General features: G+C 49.9%; 7 protein-coding genes across 7 annotated transcripts; 3 read left to right on the forward strand and 4 right to left on the reverse strand.

Annotated features, from left to right (window-relative positions):
- The first annotated feature begins 1,273 nt into the window (after positions 1-1,273).
- Positions 1,274-4,616, forward strand: BO87DRAFT_406208 (putative GTPase activating protein (Evi5)). Its single transcript, XM_025625981.1, has 4 exons — positions 1,274-1,945; positions 1,998-2,608; positions 2,661-3,017; positions 3,064-4,616. Exons 1-4 carry the CDS (start codon positions 1,556-1,558, stop codon positions 4,412-4,414), a joined length of 2,709 nt encoding a protein of 902 aa, XP_025480649.1. The 5' UTR covers positions 1,274-1,555; the 3' UTR covers positions 4,415-4,616.
- Positions 4,617-4,693: 77 nt separating this feature from the next.
- Positions 4,694-6,480, reverse strand: BO87DRAFT_434869 (arylsulfatase; the record flags this gene model as incomplete). The annotated part of the gene is made up of 2 exons (XM_025627734.1): positions 4,694-6,047; positions 6,125-6,480. The coding sequence occupies 2 exons, from the start codon at positions 6,478-6,480 to the stop codon at positions 4,694-4,696; spliced, it is 1,710 nt and encodes a 569-aa protein (XP_025480650.1).
- Positions 6,481-7,093: 613 nt separating this feature from the next.
- On the forward strand, positions 7,094-8,730 carry BO87DRAFT_333128 (general substrate transporter; the record flags this gene model as incomplete). Its single annotated transcript, XM_025620398.1, has 4 exons — positions 7,094-7,232; positions 7,295-7,965; positions 8,025-8,371; positions 8,444-8,730. Coding segments are annotated over 4 exons (1,443 nt in total), but the record flags the coding sequence as incomplete, so codon positions are not given.
- Positions 8,731-10,448: 1,718 nt separating this feature from the next.
- On the forward strand, positions 10,449-12,216 carry BO87DRAFT_375950 (aldehyde dehydrogenase family protein). Its single transcript, XM_025623168.1, has 3 exons — positions 10,449-10,546; positions 10,606-11,316; positions 11,376-12,216. Exons 1-3 carry the CDS (start codon positions 10,514-10,516, stop codon positions 12,180-12,182), a joined length of 1,551 nt encoding a protein of 516 aa, XP_025480652.1. The 5' UTR covers positions 10,449-10,513; the 3' UTR covers positions 12,183-12,216.
- Positions 12,217-14,381: 2,165 nt separating this feature from the next.
- On the reverse strand, positions 14,382-14,916 carry BO87DRAFT_396350 (DUF3140 domain-containing protein; the record flags this gene model as incomplete). The annotated part of the gene is made up of 3 exons (XM_025625241.1): positions 14,382-14,583; positions 14,700-14,825; positions 14,888-14,916. The coding sequence occupies 3 exons, from the start codon at positions 14,914-14,916 to the stop codon at positions 14,382-14,384; spliced, it is 357 nt and encodes a 118-aa protein (XP_025480653.1).
- Positions 14,917-15,331: 415 nt separating this feature from the next.
- On the reverse strand, positions 15,332-16,429 carry BO87DRAFT_425254 (uncharacterized protein; the record flags this gene model as incomplete). The annotated part of the gene is made up of 3 exons (XM_025627287.1): positions 15,332-15,923; positions 15,970-16,206; positions 16,272-16,429. 3 exons carry the CDS (start codon positions 16,427-16,429, stop codon positions 15,332-15,334), a joined length of 987 nt encoding a protein of 328 aa, XP_025480654.1.
- Positions 16,430-17,561: 1,132 nt separating this feature from the next.
- BO87DRAFT_306687 (SDR family oxidoreductase) lies at positions 17,562-18,572 on the reverse strand (the record flags this gene model as incomplete). The annotated part of the gene is made up of 5 exons (XM_025619370.1): positions 17,562-17,645; positions 17,720-17,917; positions 17,971-18,345; positions 18,392-18,450; positions 18,497-18,572. The coding sequence occupies 5 exons, from the start codon at positions 18,570-18,572 to the stop codon at positions 17,562-17,564; spliced, it is 792 nt and encodes a 263-aa protein (XP_025480655.1).
- Position 18,573: the final 1 nt, after the last annotated feature.

Raw genomic sequence — 18,573 nt, forward strand, 5'->3', positions numbered from 1 at the left:
ACGGGGATAAATTAGAAATGTCTTCCAGTAACACATCAGCGCTCACTACCATCACTAGTAGTGCTTTACAGTGTCGATGTGATAGACAAGTGTTGGGCATGCTGGTACCACAAGATGAGAAATATATATTCATTCTGCATCATGTAATAATCCTCTTTTTACAAATCCTTTGGGGGACTAAGTTGTACTACCCTGTAGTGACTATGAATAAGCCTCCCAGATCTGTCAAGATGCTAGAGCTTCAATAGTATCTGCAAATCAATAAAGAATACTAACTACAATGTCAGCTATCCAACTGACTCAATCTTCCCTTCACTTTCCTCCCCTTCTTGCGGCCTTCTAGAAGCCTGGCGGAAGGCTAAGTGTTAACCCGGAACGGTAAGTTTCGCAGTGGGTCTAAATTCAGCCAATAAACGCAGCCAAGACATACGATCTGACCAATTAACAGAAGCCAAACAAGACTTGAACCAGATGAAACTGGTCATGTAATGTTTTCAAACAGGAGTCAGGGGCCCCCATCTCACCACAACAGCATCCTTCTCTCACCACTGGCCAGATGCTGTCGAAGGGGCGGTTACTCCGACACTGACTCCTCGAGATCTTTTCACAGATAAGCCAGCTACGACGATTTAGCCTTGCGATTTGCGGTCCAAAGGTCCAACGTCCCATCTAGCCCCTCCGTGACCCCTCCTCGAGCCCGTCTCTAGTGGATCAAAGTGCACCGGCCGATAAAAATACTGCACCAGATGGGGTCGTGGATCGACCGGCCCTGAGCGAAACGACGGTAGGGCCATGGGATATTGCGCTGGCATCACTAGTGTAGACATTCGACCCTTCGAGAAATCACCCGCGGGAGAGAAGGAGGGCAGCCCGGGTCGATCAGGGAATTCCACGGTTCGCCGTCCGTGGAGAATGGCTTCAGTTGGATCGGATGGTGATAAGCAACTCCAGATCGTGAGGAGAATCTACGTAATTCCAAAGAATGTTGCTGCAGTGGTATGTTATACAGTGTAATAGAAAGCCAAAGTGTATGGCAGTAATAAGCTGTAGATTGGACAGTAGTCTGGGATGATTATTGAAAATCGATCGACGGGGCGAGAAGAATGGGGGGAGGTGAGTGGCCCGCCGACAAGTGTGCCCCTGAAGGACTGAGAAGGAGGGAACCTGACAGGTTAATGGCAACTGTTAGTGTCGGGGACTAACCGTCGCCAAACGCTAATAATACTCGCGACGCTCCTGATCCCTTCCCCCCCCCCCCATTTGGCCTGGGAAACCAAAATCACCGCCGTTTCCTTCCCTTGCCTCTGCTCGTCATTCTTCTTTCTCTCTGGCCCCTCAATTCCACGCGCTGGTACTTGCCATCGATCACCCCCTTCTGCGCCGGAGAGATATGCTGTCGTTATTGACAGCCCCTCCCTCGACTGTCCGCCCTCCTTATCGTGTCTGGCTGCTGGCTTAACCCCGACACCCTGACACCCACCCCTAACATCTCGATCTTCCCGAGGAATGCGCCTTTGACACCGGCATTCAACATCACAGCCCAATCAGGAACGCAATGACCATGGAGAACGCCGATCGCTCCCCCTCCCACGTCTATTCGGACTCCGTCAACACTGGGTCCCACGATACCGACTCAATGGTCACCGTGCCATTGACCTCCAATTCCGAACACACCCAACCCGACTGGCGATCTCTCAACATCCCTCAAACCCCTGTCGACGTGACATCTCCAACCCGGGAGCACTCGAGCGACGAAGAGGACGAATCCAGGACAACCCCGACCCAGGAACCTGCAAAGGCCGACCTAGAACAGAGCTCCAATAATGGCGATGCTACCTCGATACGGTCCCGCAGTAGTGAGGAACGGGACCGGAGCGATGCAGTGGATTGGGAGGAGCTGGAAAAGACGGAAGAGCAGGAACCCCGTTGTGAAGGGTCGGATGAGGTGCGTATATCTAGTCCGAAAGATTCAAGATGCAGCAGTTGACGTGTACCAGTCCACTGCCCTTCTCTTAGCGCGACTGGAGCAGGAAAACAACGCTCTTGCGACGAACCCCAAGTCGGCTCTGGCAAGCAAGTCGCATGCGCAGCGAGTCACCCGACCGTCTCGCTCGCAGTCTCTGCACCAGATCAAGCGACTGATCGACGAGGACCCCCGATCATCACTACGCTACTCCCAGCTGCCTCCTCCGCCAATGACCGAACTCGAGTTCTGGGCAGCGCTGGTCGCAGATTATCCCCAAACGGCCCAGAGACTACCTACATTGACCTCGAACAAAATCCGGAGCGGTGTTCCGCCACCACTGCGTGGTGTGGTGTGGCCCAGCTTGGCGGGCGCCCGGGATAACACATTGTTGGCGGAATACCAGCGATTGTGTGGCGAGACGAGTCCCTACGAAGGGCTCATCGGCAAAGATATTGGCCGTAGCTTTCCCAATGTGGAGATGTTCCGGGATCCTAACGGGGAGGGGCAGCAGATGCTCGCACGGGTGCTGAAATGCTTCAGTTTGTACGACACGAAGATCGGCTACTGCCAGGGATTGGGCTTTGTCGTTGGTCCCTTGCTGATGCACATGACGGATGCAGAGGCGTTCTGCGTACTCGTTAGGTATGTATATAAGCAAGCTGCAGCGTGCACTTCGGAGCTAACCGGCGCTCAGGCTGATGGACCATTATGACTTGCGGACCTGCTACCTTCCTGATCTCTCCGGGCTTCATCTGCGCGTCTACCAATTCCAGAATTTGTTAGCTCGCCTGCGACCTGGCTTGTTCGCACACCTTGAGATGCTGCATGTTGAACCGGTCTACGTATCGCAATGGTTCTTGTCCTTCTTCGCAGTCGCGTGCCCGCTGCCCATGCTTCTCCGAATCTACGACGTTATCTTCCTGGAGGGTGCCTGTGAGACATTGATGCGGGTTGCTCTCTCTCTGATGACGCGGAATGAGAAGAAGATTATGGCATGCGCAGAATTCGAAGATGTCATGCAATTGTTGCTTTCGAGGAGCCTGTGGGACACGTAAGTCATCAGCCAAGCCAATTACGAATTAATCTAATTCCTACAGGTATGCCTGTCATGCGGATGACTTCGTGAACGACTTTGTGTCTCTCACGTCGCTTGTCACAAAGGAAAGCCTCCAGGCTCTGGAAGCTAGCTATAATCAATCACAGGGCGTTCCAACCGGTATCTCGTTCCCTCAGATGCAGGCAGCAGCTTCTCGATTCCTTGGGCGACTCTGGGCGGGATCTAACTCACACAATTCCGTCAAGTCCATCAGTCTCAATCCCAACAGTGCAAGCGCGTCCAATCTGGCCAGCATCCGGCGGTCAACGTCCAAACAGAGCATGACATCAACCCTCAATTCTGTGGAGTCGGCCTCGGACGCCAGCACCGCGCCGACGGAACTGTCGACGGACGTACAAAAGCCACGTGCAAAATCAGCCATATCCCAACACAAGGATCGCGACCTCCACACACAGATCGAGGATCTCCTCATGGCCCTCAGCGACCTTCAACGCCAACACGCCGATCTCACGCGAGAACTGCAGCAAGAACGGGAGGAGCGCGAGGAAGACCAAGTCCTTGCCAAGTCAATGCTGCAATACATCAAAGAGACATCTGAAGAGCCACCGATGGATTTAGTCCACAAAGCCGACGCGAGATTCGCCATGGTCGAAACGCACAGGGTCGTCTCGACCGACCAAACCAAGCACCAGCTGCGTGACGACCTCAACCGGTACAAGGAGATGCATGAACTAGAATCAAACCGATGCAAGAGCTTGACGCGCCGGATTGATGAGCACGAGAAAGAAAACACATCCCTTCGAGAACAACTCCGTGAAGCGCGAGGCCGTATTCAAGACAGCTACCGTGAGCGCCAGCGGTTAGAGCGAATGGTCCGGGAGCTACGCACGGTCAAAACCAAGACCCGGAATTCTGACACGGCGCCATCCGAAACCTACGGCTCCCCAACCAGCGATACCAGCGAAGGCTACACCAGCACCGGTCTCCGAGAACTGAAACTTGTCCGCACCAACTCACAAAAGAGCCAAAAGAGTACCACAAATTCGACGACATTTACCAAACGATCCAGCAGCCTGGGACTGCAATCCGTCCTTGCAACCGAGAACAACAAGCCGGCAGCGGAGGAATCCCTACTGCTTGAATTAGTCAATGCAAAAACGGCAGAAGCAGTCGCACGTCAGGAACTTGAAGAAGTCAAAGGCAAACTGGACTCGATGCGGAAGGTCATGGCCCGGAACGGAATCATCCCCGAAGGACGACATTCATTCCTGGGCAGGCCACCATCCATTGCCAAGGCGCCGACAGAGCCAGCATCAAATGGTGGCGGATTGTTTAGTGGATGGGGAAGGCGTGCTGTATCCACCAGCAATGAGTCTTACGAGGGACGGTAGACACGCCGGAATCACATACATGAAAAGACCGGCTGAATTCCCTTGCATCACTTTATTTCTTTATCTTGTCATATTTTCTGGTTGGAGTTCACCACAGCGGATGCATGTATGCCTAGACGGGATAAGATGGTGTTTAGATTGTATGATATCCCACCTGTACAGATAAACCACGTACAAACATAATAAGAATAGTGAAGAATAGGCAATAACCAAAGCCCTCCAATCTATACCACTAGACCCATAAACCCACCCAACTCTACAAGATAATATAAATCTAATCTACCAAGCCCTCCCCACCCCCCTCCTCTTCAACTCCTCCTGAAACACCGAATACGAATCAAACATCCCAGACTCCTGAAAATACGTCTCATAATGCGCCACCATCTCCGCCAACTTCTCCGGCATCGTCTCCGCAAGATCATCCACCTCCCCCAAATCCCTCTCGAGATCATACAACTCCCACTTCCCCTCTCCCCTCGGCGGCGGCAAATACAGCGCTTTCCACTGCCCCACCCTGACAGCCGCAATCCCGAGCTGTTCCCATCCCACCACATCCTCATGATAGATATCCACATCATCGTCACCCTTGGATTCCAACAACGGCCGCCAGGAATGTCCGCGCACAGGGGCTACTTCCCTCCCGCGGAACGTCGTCCCCGGGTGGGCTATGCCCGCTAGATCGAGGATCGTAGGGAGAATGTCCATTACTGTGGTGAAGGTGTTGGTGATAGTACCTGGGGTCATCCCAGTGTTTGTTAGGGGTGGGTAGCGAACGATACACGGACATCTAATCCCGCCTTCTGTAGTGTAGGATTTCAGGGCTCGACAGGGCGCAGTAGCTGCCGAGGCCCACTGGGGACCGTACCAGATGAAGGAGTTATGGTTCCCCAGGTTCTCGAGCGAGTTATCGTAGTATTTCTCGATGACATCTCCCAAAGTAGCGCCCGCTAGGACGGGGATAGCTTCGAGGAGCTGCCCCTCTGCGCCGTTATCGGACATGAATACCACGAAGGTATTGTCCCATTCGTCTATGGATTGGAGGTATTCTCGCACGCGGCCGATGTTCACGTCGATGAGATCGACCATTGCGGCGTAGATTTCCATCGCGCGGGAGGACTTTGCTTTTTCGTCCGGGGGGAGGTCGTCCCATGGGGTTGTGTTGAGGGTGATGATGGGCGCGGGGTCGACGTCTGCGGGTACGAGGTTGTTCTTGATTAGGCTGTGGAGACGGCGGGTGCGGAGGGCGAGGGGCCCATCGTCGTATTGGCCGTGGTATTTTTTGATGGTTTCTCGGGGTGCTTGGAGGGGCCAGTGGGGGGCTGTGAAGGGGAGGTAGGCGAAGAAGGGTTGGGAGGTTTGCTCAGGGGTGCGGTTTTGGAGGATGGAGAGGAGGTTGGAGGTGAATGTGTTGGAGGAGTAGAAGTCGCTCGGGAGGTCGGTGTCGCCGTTGAGGAATTGGTCGTCACGCATCCAGAGGTTTTGTTTGTCGCCTTTGATGATGACTCGGGGCTTTTCGGTCGTGTCGTAGAGTTGGGGCTCGTGGTTGTAGTGGTTGCCTGCGCCGGGGAGGAGGGTGAAGTTTTTGGTGAACCCGCGGGAGCAGGGCGCTACGTCTTTGGTTAGGCCTAGGTGCCTGTGTTGGTTGTGAGGTTAGTGATGTGTGATGCTTTGGGGGATGAGGTAGGGTAGGGTAGGGTAGGGTTGGTGTACCATTTCCCGGACATGCAGGTGAAGTAGCCGTTGTCTTGTAGGATCTCGGGCAGGGCTGCGACTTTGTAGTTCAGATAGCCTTCGTATCCGGATTTGCCGTCGAAGATGTGTGGGAATCGGTTTCTTCTCTCTGCCATGACGCCCAGTCCTGCGATGTGCGCATCTGTGCCTGAGAGGAGCATCGCCCGGGTGGGTGAGCAGGAAGCCGCAGTGTGGAAGTCTGTCATGCGGATGCCTTCCATTGCAAGACGGTGCAGATTGGGCGTGTCGATTTCTCCCCCAAAGGGAGAGGTGTCGCTGAAACCAAGGTCATCGGCGACGATGACGAGGAAGTTTGGGCGTTTGGGTGCGGTCATGGTGGTGGTGGTGTGGTGAGGATGGGATTTCTGGGGCTTGATGCAATCACACACATGATTCCTATGAGGTGCTTGATAGCTTTATAGTTATCTGATAAACATACGCACACATCGTTTGATTCTCCGCTACTTTGACGATATGTTGAAGGAGACAGGTGATATTATTGGGTGGTTTCAAAACAACATGATTGTTAGCTCAGCCGCTAACGCTTGGACGGGACAATTAGCGATGGTATCATCACTCCGCACGATGGCTTCATCCACCTCCATTGATTTCCTACTATTCTCTCCACTGCGTGATGGATAGTATCTTTAGCGTCCGGTACTCGGTCAGGCTACGGCTGTCGGTCATTTAGCGTAGGATTCATGGAACAGGACAGAGAGCGCCACTCCCCTCAAGACGCCTCTAGAGCGATATGGCAACATCGCCCCAGAATGTCGCGATACCTCAAGAATTGCTATAAAGAAAGTCCGAGAGCGCGAGATGGCTGGGTTTATGTATATTGGGCAAAGATTTCACGATCCTCTCGTGGCTCATTTGAGCCGAAGGCACCTTTGACTTCTGCTGAGTTATAATCGGTTTCTTAGGGTTCACTGCACTTTGAACGAGAAGATGGCGAGCTTGAAGAACTTACAGAATATGCGTCATGCTTTCACCTGGAATATGTTGATAGCATACACTATCATTGCCACTAGTGTTTTCAGCTATGGCTTTGATGATGCTGTTTACTCGACCATCCAGACAATGGACTGTAAGAATTGCGATCCACTAATCTTCTTCTTTGCATACAAGTTCTCTGTTGACTTCTCCAAGCTTTCGAAAAGCAATTCGGCACTTATGATAGCTCCACTGGGGAGTATGGATTCAGCACTCAGCATTTGGCCTTCCTCAACTCTCTTGGCCTGCCTGCAAAAGCAGCTGGCACATTCATCGGATGGGCGATTGGAGAATACTATGGACGTCGAACCTGCTTTATAGGCATGCAGCTGATGTGCATCATCGGTATCTCCGTCAGTTACAGCGCGACGACTTTCGGTCAGATCCTGGCCGGACGGATGATAGTACAATGTTTCATTGGCTGGGAGGACTGGCTTGTGCCCATGTTCCTCGGTGAGATCTGCCCTACTGTGGTTCGCGGGGCGACAGTGGTGGTATACGTATTTGCCCACATGTTTGGCTCGTTCATTTGTGCTATCATCACGTATGAAACGGCCAAGTTGGAGGGAAACGCTGCTTGGAAAATCCCGATCGGTGTGATGTGGACGTTCCCCTGCTTCATCTTGCTTTGCAGTTGGCTTGTCCCAGAGAGCCCTCGGTGGCTTATCCGGAAGAACAAGATTCAGGCGGCGACGAAACAGCTCGAATACCTTAACAAGGGGAAGGATATAGATGTTGCTGGTGAAGTGGCATTTTTGCAAGCAGCTGTCGAGGCAAACGCGCAAACAAAAGGCTCCTGGGCTGAACTTCTCCAGGGAACCAACCGGGTAAGTCTCCTTCCCGTACATGCCCTGACTTACGTGCGAGTGGTACTGACATCTCTCAGAGACGGACAATGATTGCAGTGATGACCGCGGCTTTCAATCAATTGACTGGACAATCCTTCGTCAGCCAGTATGGCAGTCTGTTCGTCAAATCCCTAAAAGTCATGAACCCGTTCGCCTTCACGCTAGGATCCCGAGGCATCTCGACCATGGGCCCTTTGGTAACCTTCTCCTTAGTTGACACAACTGGAAGACGGCCCATTTACCTGATTGGCGGTACTATGACTACCGCCCTACTCATGATCTGTGGTGGGCTAGGGACAGGCACCATAACCGATGGCAAAAAGCGTGGAGTTTGTGGGGTGCTCATGATGTACGGGCTATTTTACATCATGTCCTTCGGGTCTATGTATGCCCCCTTACCGCGACTAGCATCAAATACCGTTGACAGGGGATGTGCTGACCACTGACTTACACACAGATCTGTCATTACGGGCGCAGAAACTCCCCATCTGCGACTCCGCGATAAGACCTCGGTTGTTGCCTGGCTTATCCGGATTGTTTGCGACTTTGCAGTCTCCTACTCTCTTCCCTACCTACTCAAGGCCCCGTATGCCGATCTCCAGTCCAAGGTTGGCTTTATCTATGGCTCCCTTGCAGCCGTGGGGGTGGCTTGCGGATACTTCTTCCTTCCTGAGCTCACCGGACGCTCACTGGAGGAGCTGGAAGATATGTGGCAGCGGCGCATCCCTGCGCGCAAGTTTGCTGGTACGTATTGAAATTGGCTTGAAGAAGGATTGCCCCAACTTCTTGAATGTTTCAAGCAAGCTAACATATGAGCACAGATTGGGAATCAGACCGCACCGGAAGTATTGGAGCCAAGGTTACCGAGATGGAGGGTGAGACAGAGGATGCTGAGAAGGCTCAAAGATACTCTGGTTGACCCCGGTAGTTTTGTTAGTATGGTGGAGAGGTGCAGGGGGGTGAATCCTTCAAGCGGTGAGTCTCTTAACTAATACCACCTGCCTGATATAGCCGCGCGTTAAAGTTAAAGCCCACAAACACATGAAATTTAATGAATTCTACTAATTCTTAGTATTTTCAAAGATATCTTTAACTCCTGAATCTACCTCTCCAAAATCAACAAATTCAAAGCATCTTAATCATGATAACTGTATCCGTGTTCTTACTCTTCATGATACTGGTTTTATCTATTAATAAATAATTAATCAGCTACAGATTAGCTATTATCAAATTCAATATATATACTAAAATCAACAAGCTACATCCTGAAAAGCAAGAGGCAGTATACCTAAGCTTTCTGATAAAGAAGTTAATTAGATTATATAATAGATATCAAGTTCAAAATATATATATCAGCTACCATATTATCATATTATCAAAGAGCTTGAGCTCCCTGTTAGAGTAATAACTTTAATATATTCTTTTAAAAAAAGAGACTATACACGCTGTAAAGTACTTTGAAAAACTACTTTTTTTATTAGCTAATAAATAAGCAAAGTTAGCCTGGGCTTTTAAATACCTATATTAGATACAGGATTAATGAAATTAAATATTCTGGACTAATGAAACCTAGGTAACTTCAGGCTTTTATAAACAAATATATATGACTCGCAAGCCTGGTAAAGAGCTTAATAAAATCTATCTCTGTATAAATCTACTATATAAGTATGGTTAAATATTTTAGATCTCTTTCTACAGTAATTCTAAAGGACCATGCCTCTTTTGGAAGAAAGAATAAGAAAGTATCAAGACTGAAAGCTATATTAAATAAATTATTCCTATTATTGATGGTTTTATATACTTGATTAAACGCAACGGATATCAACAACTTTAATTAATGTAAGATAATGCTCCTGGTCATGCAAGATTACTATTCAAGAGTTTAATAAGCGTGGGATCTTTCCAATTATTTAGCCAGCTTTCTCACCCGATCTCAATCCAATTAAAGCTATTTGGAACTGGATAAAAGACTGGATTAAGTAATAGTGTAATACTTTCCCCAGGATAAGTAGTTATTATATAATTGACTACATGAGATCATACAAGCTGCGTGGGATGCTTTACCAGAGGCATTCTTGAATGATTGATTGATAGTATGCCTGCAAGGTACCAGGCAGTGATTAACATGAAAGGTGGCCATACAAAGTATTAATAATTATTAATAATTATATAAACGGCAGAATTGAAAGGATTCACCCCCCTGCACCTCTCCACCATACTAACAAAACTACCGGGGTCAACCGTAGTATATTAATAAGGCATAGATTAGTATCCAATCATCTCACTTCGTCTCTGATAGTAGCATGTGATTCGAGTAAAAGAAGAGTGAATTGCATTTTTGCTTTTGAGTATAAGCGGGGGTGTCACGGGTTAGCGGCAATCAGTTCCCATTCCATCCTTGCTGGTTCCCGATCGGAGCGATCGCTGCTCCACCTTTCGAGCTTTCCCATGGATAGAAGAAGCCACAACTCAAACGCAGTTTCTGCATTCTCTATTTAGTATCAACAAGCATCACAATAACAGTATCATGGCTTTTACCACCGAGGTGGAGTTTGACCAGGCAAGCGAATTCATCCGTTTGCGACCGTGCCAATATCCATTCTAACTAACAAGGGATAGGCATATGCCGGCGTCCGAGCCGCTTTCGCCTCGGGTCGCACCAAGAGCAAAGATTGGAGACGCCATCAGCTTAAGAGAGCCTGGTGGATGGTCGAGGACAACAAGGACCGCATCCTTGATGCCCTTCGTGCCGACTTGAACAAGCATCCTCTGGAGGCTATGCTGGGGGAAATTACGGGCCTTCAAAATGACATTCTACGTACCCTTGACAAGCTTGACGAGTGGACAAAGGATGAGAAGCCCACAAGATGGGATCCCATCAACTTTTTGGGCGGAACTGTAGTCCGTCAAGAGCCATTGGGCGTGTCATTGATTATTGGCGCCTGGAACTTCCCTTTCATGCTGACCTTACAACCCTTGGTTGCTGCTATTGCCGCTGGCTGTGCGGTGATCCTGAAGCCGTCCGACGTTGCACAAGCCTCCCAAGGTCTCCTGATGGAGATCGTCCCCATGTACATGGATCGCGACGCTATTACTTGCGTCAGTGCAGGGCCGTCGGAAATGAAGCATATTCTTGAAAGTCGCTTCGATCACATCTTCTACACTGGCTCTGCAAATGTTGCCAAGATCATCTATGCTGCTGCTGCCAAACATTTGACCCCCGTCACTTTGGAACTGGGGGGTCAAGGGCCTGCAATTGTTGCCCCATCTGCGAATATCGATCTCGCGGCAAAACACATTGCTTGGGCTAAGTTTTCGAATGCTGGACAGGTACGACTTTTCCCCTAAATAAGAATGACTCACTTCATCGGCCCTAATGTGGACTCCAGATCTGCGTCAACGTGAATCACGTCCTCATTGACCCCAGCATACGTGAAGCTTTCTTGACGAGACTGATCCATTACTTTGACGAGTTCACTGGCGGCCGAGATAACAAGCCAGACTACTACAGTCGCATCATCAACGAGCGAAATTTCGATCGTCTCGAGTCTCTTCTCGATAGAACATCCGGTAAGGTCATTTACGGCGGCATTCGCGACCGTCAAAATCGATACTTTGGACCTACCATTGTTGTGGGCGTTAGTCCCGACGATCCTCTTCTGTCTGAAGAGCTCTTTGGCCCCATCCTGCCCATCATTGACGCGGACCTTGATACCGCCATCGCTTTCACTCGCAGTATTGAGCACCCGTTAGCTCTTTACGCCTTCACTACCGTCGAGTCTGAAAAGAAACGCATTCAGGATGAGACTGCTTCTGGTGGTGTGACATTCAATGACTGTCTCCTCCATGCCGCTGCTCTTGATGCGCCCTTTGGTGGTGTGGGGAACTCTGGTACTGGTTGCTACCATGGAAAGTACGGAATACTTGCTTTCTCGCATCTTCGCACATATACGAATGCTATTCCAACGTGGATGGAGGGGGCGATGGGTGCGAGATACCCTCCTTACTCTGAGAAAAATATAAGGAAGCTATCACCGCCTGTCAAGGCGCCTTTTGACCGAGAAGGGAACGACACAACTTCTCGCAGCAAAGTTTTGAGTGCTGCGGCCACTCTAGCAGTTCTTGGTATTTCAGTCTGGATGTTTGGAGCAAGAGAGAAGCTCCCGCCTTATGGAAGGAACTGGTTGAGGAAGTGACACTGTGTATCTGATGTATCTATTTTGATTGAAGCACAATACATGAGACTTTGAGGAACCTGTTCTGTTCGTTCTAAATTGTGCCGCATACTGACATATGTCTAGACTTCCATTGCTAGATGCCTCCTTTTTTTGATGACATCGGCTACACCTCACCACGTAGTGGATCTATTTATAACACCGTGACTCCTATGTGACTCGACTTTGAAGTCATGTATCAAGTCTAAGGATCAATATGAAGTCAATATAACAGGTCTAAGGATAAACATGAAGTCAATAAGCGTGACCACCCAACGACTATAAATTGCCCCTTGAGCTCCCGGACTTTTCTCCCCAGACTTGTCTTCCTACAACTCCCCAGTCTACCATACATTCACCTACCTTCACCTACCTTTCATACTATTGTGCTCTCTTTCCTACCCATGTCTGATTCTACCGTTTCCATTCCTATTTCTATCTTTCTACCTCTTCTATCTTCTTTCTCACCTTCATCTTTCTCTATCTTCGTCCACGACTGCTGGCTCGTTGTCTACAGCAACTGAGCTGTCAGGTAAGTCGCCCTGCCCCCAGTCGATCCAAGCCATGTCAAGCCCTGGGGGCTTGTGAACCACCTCCTACCTCACCTGCCTCAACCTACCTCATCTGCCTCGTCTACCTCACCTGCCACCACCTGCCCTACCTCACCTTGCCCTACCTCATCCTGCCCTGCCCTGTCCTCCCTCACCTACCTCACCTTACCTCATCTGCCTGTCTTGTCCTGCTCTGCCTCACCTACCTCACCTCACCTTGCCTACCTGCCTTGCCTTGCCCTACCTACCTACCGACCTGCCTACTTCACCTCATCTACCTCCCCTCACCTTTCCTGTCTGCCCCTGTCTCAACCTACCTCACCTGCCTGCCTCAACCTGCCCTATCCTGCCCTGCCCTGCCTCACCTCCTACCTCATCTACCTTGACTACCTCAACCTACCCTATCCTGTCCTGTCCTGCCCTCCCTTTCCTACCTACCTACCTCACCTCATCTACCTCACCTTGCCTACCTCACCTGCCACTTTTGCCTCAGTATACAATACTAATATATCAGGTAAGTACTCCTGCCCCAGTCGACCCAGGCCATGTCAAGCCCTGGGGGCCTGTGAGCAAGACCTGCCTCTCCTACATCAACCTGCCTCACCTCATCAACCTGCCTTGCCGACCTGACCTACCTGACCTACCTGACCTACCTACCTGCCTCTCTCTCTGCCTGCCTGCCTCTCTCTGCCTGCCTCTGCCCTACCTACCTACCTCCCTCCCTCCCCCTCATACTCCCCACCCTACCCCACCGGGGGCTGCTACAGCAGCTAGCCGCGCAGCGTGCCACGTTCCCGCAAACGTCCGCCTCACCCTGCCACCCCTCGGTATACAAAAACAGACTTTTGCTCCTGCCCCCCTACGGGCCATAAGGGAGTCCACCGGGGGTGCGTGACGGTGCACAATGCCGTCCAGGTATAGGTAGTTGGCTCGACACACACCCGTCGAGCCCACTATACCTCCACCCGGTGTTTAGCAAGTACCTTCTCTCATTTTTGAGATGACAGGGAATGCAAGTATATAGAAAAAGCCGCACACTTGACTAGCTGGCTTAGTCCGCTGGTCAGGTACAAGTTGTTTTGAGCCAGCGCTGTAATAGCGCCGAAAACAATAAAAGTCTCACCCATGTAGAAATACATGGCGTTGAGACGCCTGGTTGTGCGGGCCAGGTCCTCCAGCGATTGAAGCTCACACCTCATCGTGGTGCTGGAGTCTAGTAGCTTGTCCTCTTGGGGGGTAACCCTTGGGGGGTGGGTGAAGCTAAGATGAGCTCGTTAGGTAGGTATGTAGCTATAATACAAGAAGAAGAAATAGAAAATGGTGTCTATTGTTACTGTAGTACGTATGGATAGTGTATAGTAAATGAAACTTTCACCACCATAATCATGGGACTATCAAATGAATACCATCCAAAGCAATAGTAAAAGTATCGTTACATACAAACATCACCTCTACCCTCCCAATTAGTCACATAAATCTATGGACCACAGACCATCACTATCGACTACAAAGTAACATGTTATATTCCCCTACCCCACAAACAAACCCTCTCAAACGGCCAACCCAACCATAGTCCCAGTCACACCAACATAACCCCCCCCCCAATCAAGTGTAAAAAATGAAGGAAAGATTATCCCTTCAACGGATCATGCCCCCAATTCTTCAACGACTTATAACTCTTACTATCCGTATTCTGCTTCGCCGTCTCCTCCTGCGCCAAATGCCGTTTACAGTACGACACTACCTTTCGCATATGATCGACGTCTTCGTCCGAGTACCCCGATGGGTCTTTGGACGGGTTGTGTTCGAGGATGGAGACGATTTTGCGGCCGCTGTATATCCATACCCCAAAGTTATCAACATATCGTTAGCTTAAGCAAAATAAACAAGGAAATAGGAGACTTCGTGATGTGATTTAGGGAAGAGTGAAGAAGGGGTGGAGGCATGCCTTTCATGTCCGATTGTCTCCCCCGACGAGGACGACTCGTTCGTCCAGCCTGAGGACTGCGATTGGGTACCTTTGAGCCAGTCGCGGAGTTCGTTGGGCGTCATGTTGACGAGGGAGTTGAATTCGCTGTCAGCATTATTAGTAGTGTTTTGGGTGGAAGGGGTTGTTTTGGAAAGGGGGGAAAGTACTCGATGACGGTGTCTTTGGATTTGACCATTTTGGTGAGGATTTTCTGTTCTGTTCTATGGTATGGTAGACTGTGAGATAGTAAAGGTTTGGGTGTGGTTAATGGGAATGTGAGAGATATTCTGGCTTTGTAGTTGAGGTGAGATTTCCTGACGTCATGTTTCCGGGAACAGATACTTCGTCATCGTTGAACTTTTGGGTGGAGTGGTTGGAGAGATAGAGAGGATTTGTTGTCTATTTGGTAGAGATTAAGGTTCCGGAAGGTTATTTTTGTTCTTGGTTCTCGATGTTGTTGGGTTGATTCTTCATTCAGTCATGGCGTGCGATAGATCGAAGGAAATCTGACATTGGTATCGATAGTATTAAAAGACAGATATGAGACGTTCGCATCCAACTCCAGCAGTCTGCCACCCAGGTCTATACAACAAGAAATATCACAAACTGGCTCAAGGGCCTGCACTGAGAGCTCGCCCGCATTTCTGTATCTGCTTGTAGACCGGTTCCTTGGCGAGATATTCCTCGGTAGCATCCACGATCGTGTCGATTTCATCAATGCCATCGAGAGAAATATCTGCTAATCCGTTGGGTACATCGAATCGGAATAGACGGTTCTCGTCATCCAGTTCCGTATGCTCTCGGAGAAACTTGTTCATGTCCACCTCGGTGTCGATGGAATCAGTGCGCGATGACTTCAGTAAGCCGAACATCGCTTTGCTGGATCTCTTGATTGAAGGAACACCGGTACCGATAGACACCATGCACCGTATTTGGGTATCCAATGAGCCGGATGGCCATATGCCTCTCGCCTCTATCCAGACTTCTCGCACTGGATTGTTAGCGTCTGTGTTGCTGTTGTAGAATCGCCGTCCGCTAGGTCCGATGGGAACGGGATCGAAGAGCTGCTCTGTGGAGAAGCAGGCTCTACCAGCTTGCCATACTTTGGCGGTCTTGTAAAGCTCGTTGGAGCAGTATTTGCTCGGATAGCTTGTCAAGGGTGCTAGATTTCGTTTTGAACCGTCGTCGGTCACGCAAACGTAACTGTGCCAATTAGAAGGCAGTTCCTTAATCCTTAAGATGGACTCACACTTTGCAGGAAGATGCCGGTTCTCTCAGAAGTATGTCATCTTCGTAGCCAAGCTCATGAAGAATCGCCTTCATGGCAGTTTCAATCCTGCGACCGTCATATTTCGATTGTCGGCGCAAGTTGCCTCCCACTGGCAGTAGTCGCTTGCGAGCAAATACGTGGTTTGACAGTCTTTTGTATGCGTTGATGCACTGATCAATGTCCATCTCCAGTCGACCAAGCATAATGGCTATCAACCTATGATATGGAGCATTAGTAATAAAACCCCGATCGGGACGATTTGTGCATTATAGAATACCTACCCGCCTGACCCCGACCCTCCTATCAAATCAAAGTATTCGCATGGCTTTGGTGTGTTATCAGGATCAATGGATTCCATGATGTGCTTCAGAATGTAAAGGGAGGATAATCCGCGGACACCCCCGCCATCGAGGCTGAGGAGACTGATGTTCCTCACCATGGTGTAAACGGTAATGATGAACTTCAAGATGAGCTCAGAAACCAACGTGGTTCAGCCACCATGAGCCACGGATCTCGATACTATTTATATGCCATCAGATTTGACACCGAACACTGCCTATGGAAATCTTCGCCTCGAGATAATGACGCAATCCGTCAACGGCTGATCGGGCTCAAAGCATTATCGAGGCTGGTATCAGTGCAGCCAGTGAAGACGGTTCATGAATTAATTCCGGCCCGACGTATTGATCGACATTGTCAATGCGGATTCTAAGCAACAGCAAATGAGATCAATGGCTCGCTCCTTTGGGCACGTTGGAGCGGATGGCTAGTGCGCACTCACCGTCTTTTCCAGGCCCCATTCGACGCAGCTCGTTTTATCATAGTGGGGGAGCATGTCGGGCTGGGATTTAACTTCAAGCAGCCACAGTTCATAGGCGGGGTGACAGCCACGTAGTCCGAGCTTAGCGCCGTGGTCCTTGGGTGAAGCAACCAGCGGCCCATGCTCATTGGGACTTCGGGGGAGGATATGATGGTGCCTAAAGTTGATCATCGCATCGAGGAGATATTTGCATTAGCTTTATCTGGATAATATAGCCCTTGCATTATCTTCTGTTGCAGATAAAGAATGATTGTCATGGATGCATGGAGAGTGGGGGAACCGCGAAGGCCTCAATTCAGTCCATCCCAAAGTCATCGAACATTATCGACACCTGAGGCATGAAAATACCAAGAACACACTAGTGCCAACGATGGCGAAGACCACCACGATGAGGCATCGTACTCGGTCTGCACAAGGTGCGGACGGCTTCTAAGGAAGACCCTCGAAGGAAATACACACTTTCCCATTCGAAGATTGAAGATTGACTGCACCCTCAAGAGTTGGGAATTGATACAAAAATTCATAACCTGTGCCTAAACTAACAGGTCGGGTATTGGAAGGCAGCCTTGCGGGCTTCTCATGCGTCTCGCTTACAATAGACCTCGTGTTCGCGTGTACTGATCATCCGTCTGTGAAACATATTCTCGGGTGTGACTACACTCCTACCGCATCTTACATATGTACGCCCATTGTGTCATTTGCTGTCAAAAGAGTCCAACATAACGTGGACGCTAGGCTGCCGGAGTTGTGCTTAAGGCAGCGTGTAGCCGCCATCAATCACGAGGTTGGCTCCAGTCATATAGCTCGAGGCATCGGAAGCACAAAACACATAGGCCTGAAACATTAGTAACTTTTCACCGTTTCGGATAAAGGAGGTAGTGAAAAGTCACAAGGCAGAAGCTGACTTACTCCTTTGAGTTCATAGGCATCAGCCATTCGCTTAGCCGGCACCATGTCGTTCCATTTCTCGCGCCATTCCAGTGGGTGGATATCGAGGATCTCCGTGGCTATGAACCCCGGGGAAACGCAGTTGACCCGGCAAAAGTCAACCCATTCAACAGACAGACATTTTGCCAGCTGCACGACCCCGGCTTTGGAGGCATTGTACTGGACCATGCTGATTAGTCCACACCTTAGATTCGAAATAGAATGCAACATACCGCTGCCTGCTTCTGAGGCACATTCACCAATGTTGCACTGACAGAGGCCGTGAAGATGACATTTCCATGTCCTTGTTGCTTGAAGATCCGAGAAGCCGCCTGTGCGCTATAAAACGCGCCATCTAGATTCACTTTCATGATGTCACGCCATTGTTCCGTGGTGTAGTCTTCCGCCGCAATATTGGAAGTAACTCCCGAATTCACAACGATAATATCGAGCTTGCCAAAGTCTGAGGCGATTTGTTGGATTACCCTTTCAATATCCTCCTGATTTCCAACATCCGCCTTATAGGCAGCTGATTTCACGTTGTTCTGGGTAACGATCTCTTCGGCAATGGCTTCTGCCGCTTTAGACGAGTTGTAGATCAAGGCCACCTGCGATAGTCAGCACAGGGCTGCTTGGTAGAATGCCTCATCTTACGTTGGCACCAGCTTCTGCGAGGGCCCTCGAAACCTCAAGTCCAATACCCCGGGCACCGCCTGCGATCAGTTAGAAGCTGCTAATGTTGCTCTTCGGGGAAGGTACCTGTAATGGCAGCAACCTTGCCGGTGAGGTCAAAGGCCTTCAGGACGTGCTTGTTCTCGGGCTTAGAAAGAACCATG

Source organism: Aspergillus neoniger (genome assembly GCF_003184625.1).
Source record: "Aspergillus neoniger CBS 115656 unplaced genomic scaffold BO87scaffold_13, whole genome shotgun sequence".
NCBI classification, from domain to species: domain Eukaryota; kingdom Fungi; phylum Ascomycota; class Eurotiomycetes; order Eurotiales; family Aspergillaceae; genus Aspergillus; species Aspergillus neoniger.

What these genes read in the sequence shown, in the direction of transcription:
- BO87DRAFT_375950 (XM_025623168.1), top strand. Translation starts at nt 10,514, where the DNA reads ATGGCTTTTACCACCGAGGTGGAGTTTGACCAG. An exon ending in CCGAGGTGGAGTTTGACCAG is followed by an intron (nt 10,547 to 10,605) that starts GCAAGCGAATTC and finishes AACAAGGGATAG; the next exon opens with GCATATGCCGGCGTCCGAGC. An exon ending in AGTTTTCGAATGCTGGACAG is followed by an intron (nt 11,317 to 11,375) that starts GTACGACTTTTC and finishes TGTGGACTCCAG; the next exon opens with ATCTGCGTCAACGTGAATCA.
- BO87DRAFT_406208 (XM_025625981.1), top strand. Translation starts at nt 1,556, where the DNA reads ATGACCATGGAGAACGCCGATCGCTCCCCCTCCCACGTCTATTCGGAC. An exon ending in GCGTTCTGCGTACTCGTTAG is followed by an intron (nt 2,609 to 2,660) that starts GTATGTATATAA and finishes ACCGGCGCTCAG; the next exon opens with GCTGATGGACCATTATGACT. An exon ending in TCGAGGAGCCTGTGGGACAC is followed by an intron (nt 3,018 to 3,063) that starts GTAAGTCATCAG and finishes TAATTCCTACAG; the next exon opens with GTATGCCTGTCATGCGGATG.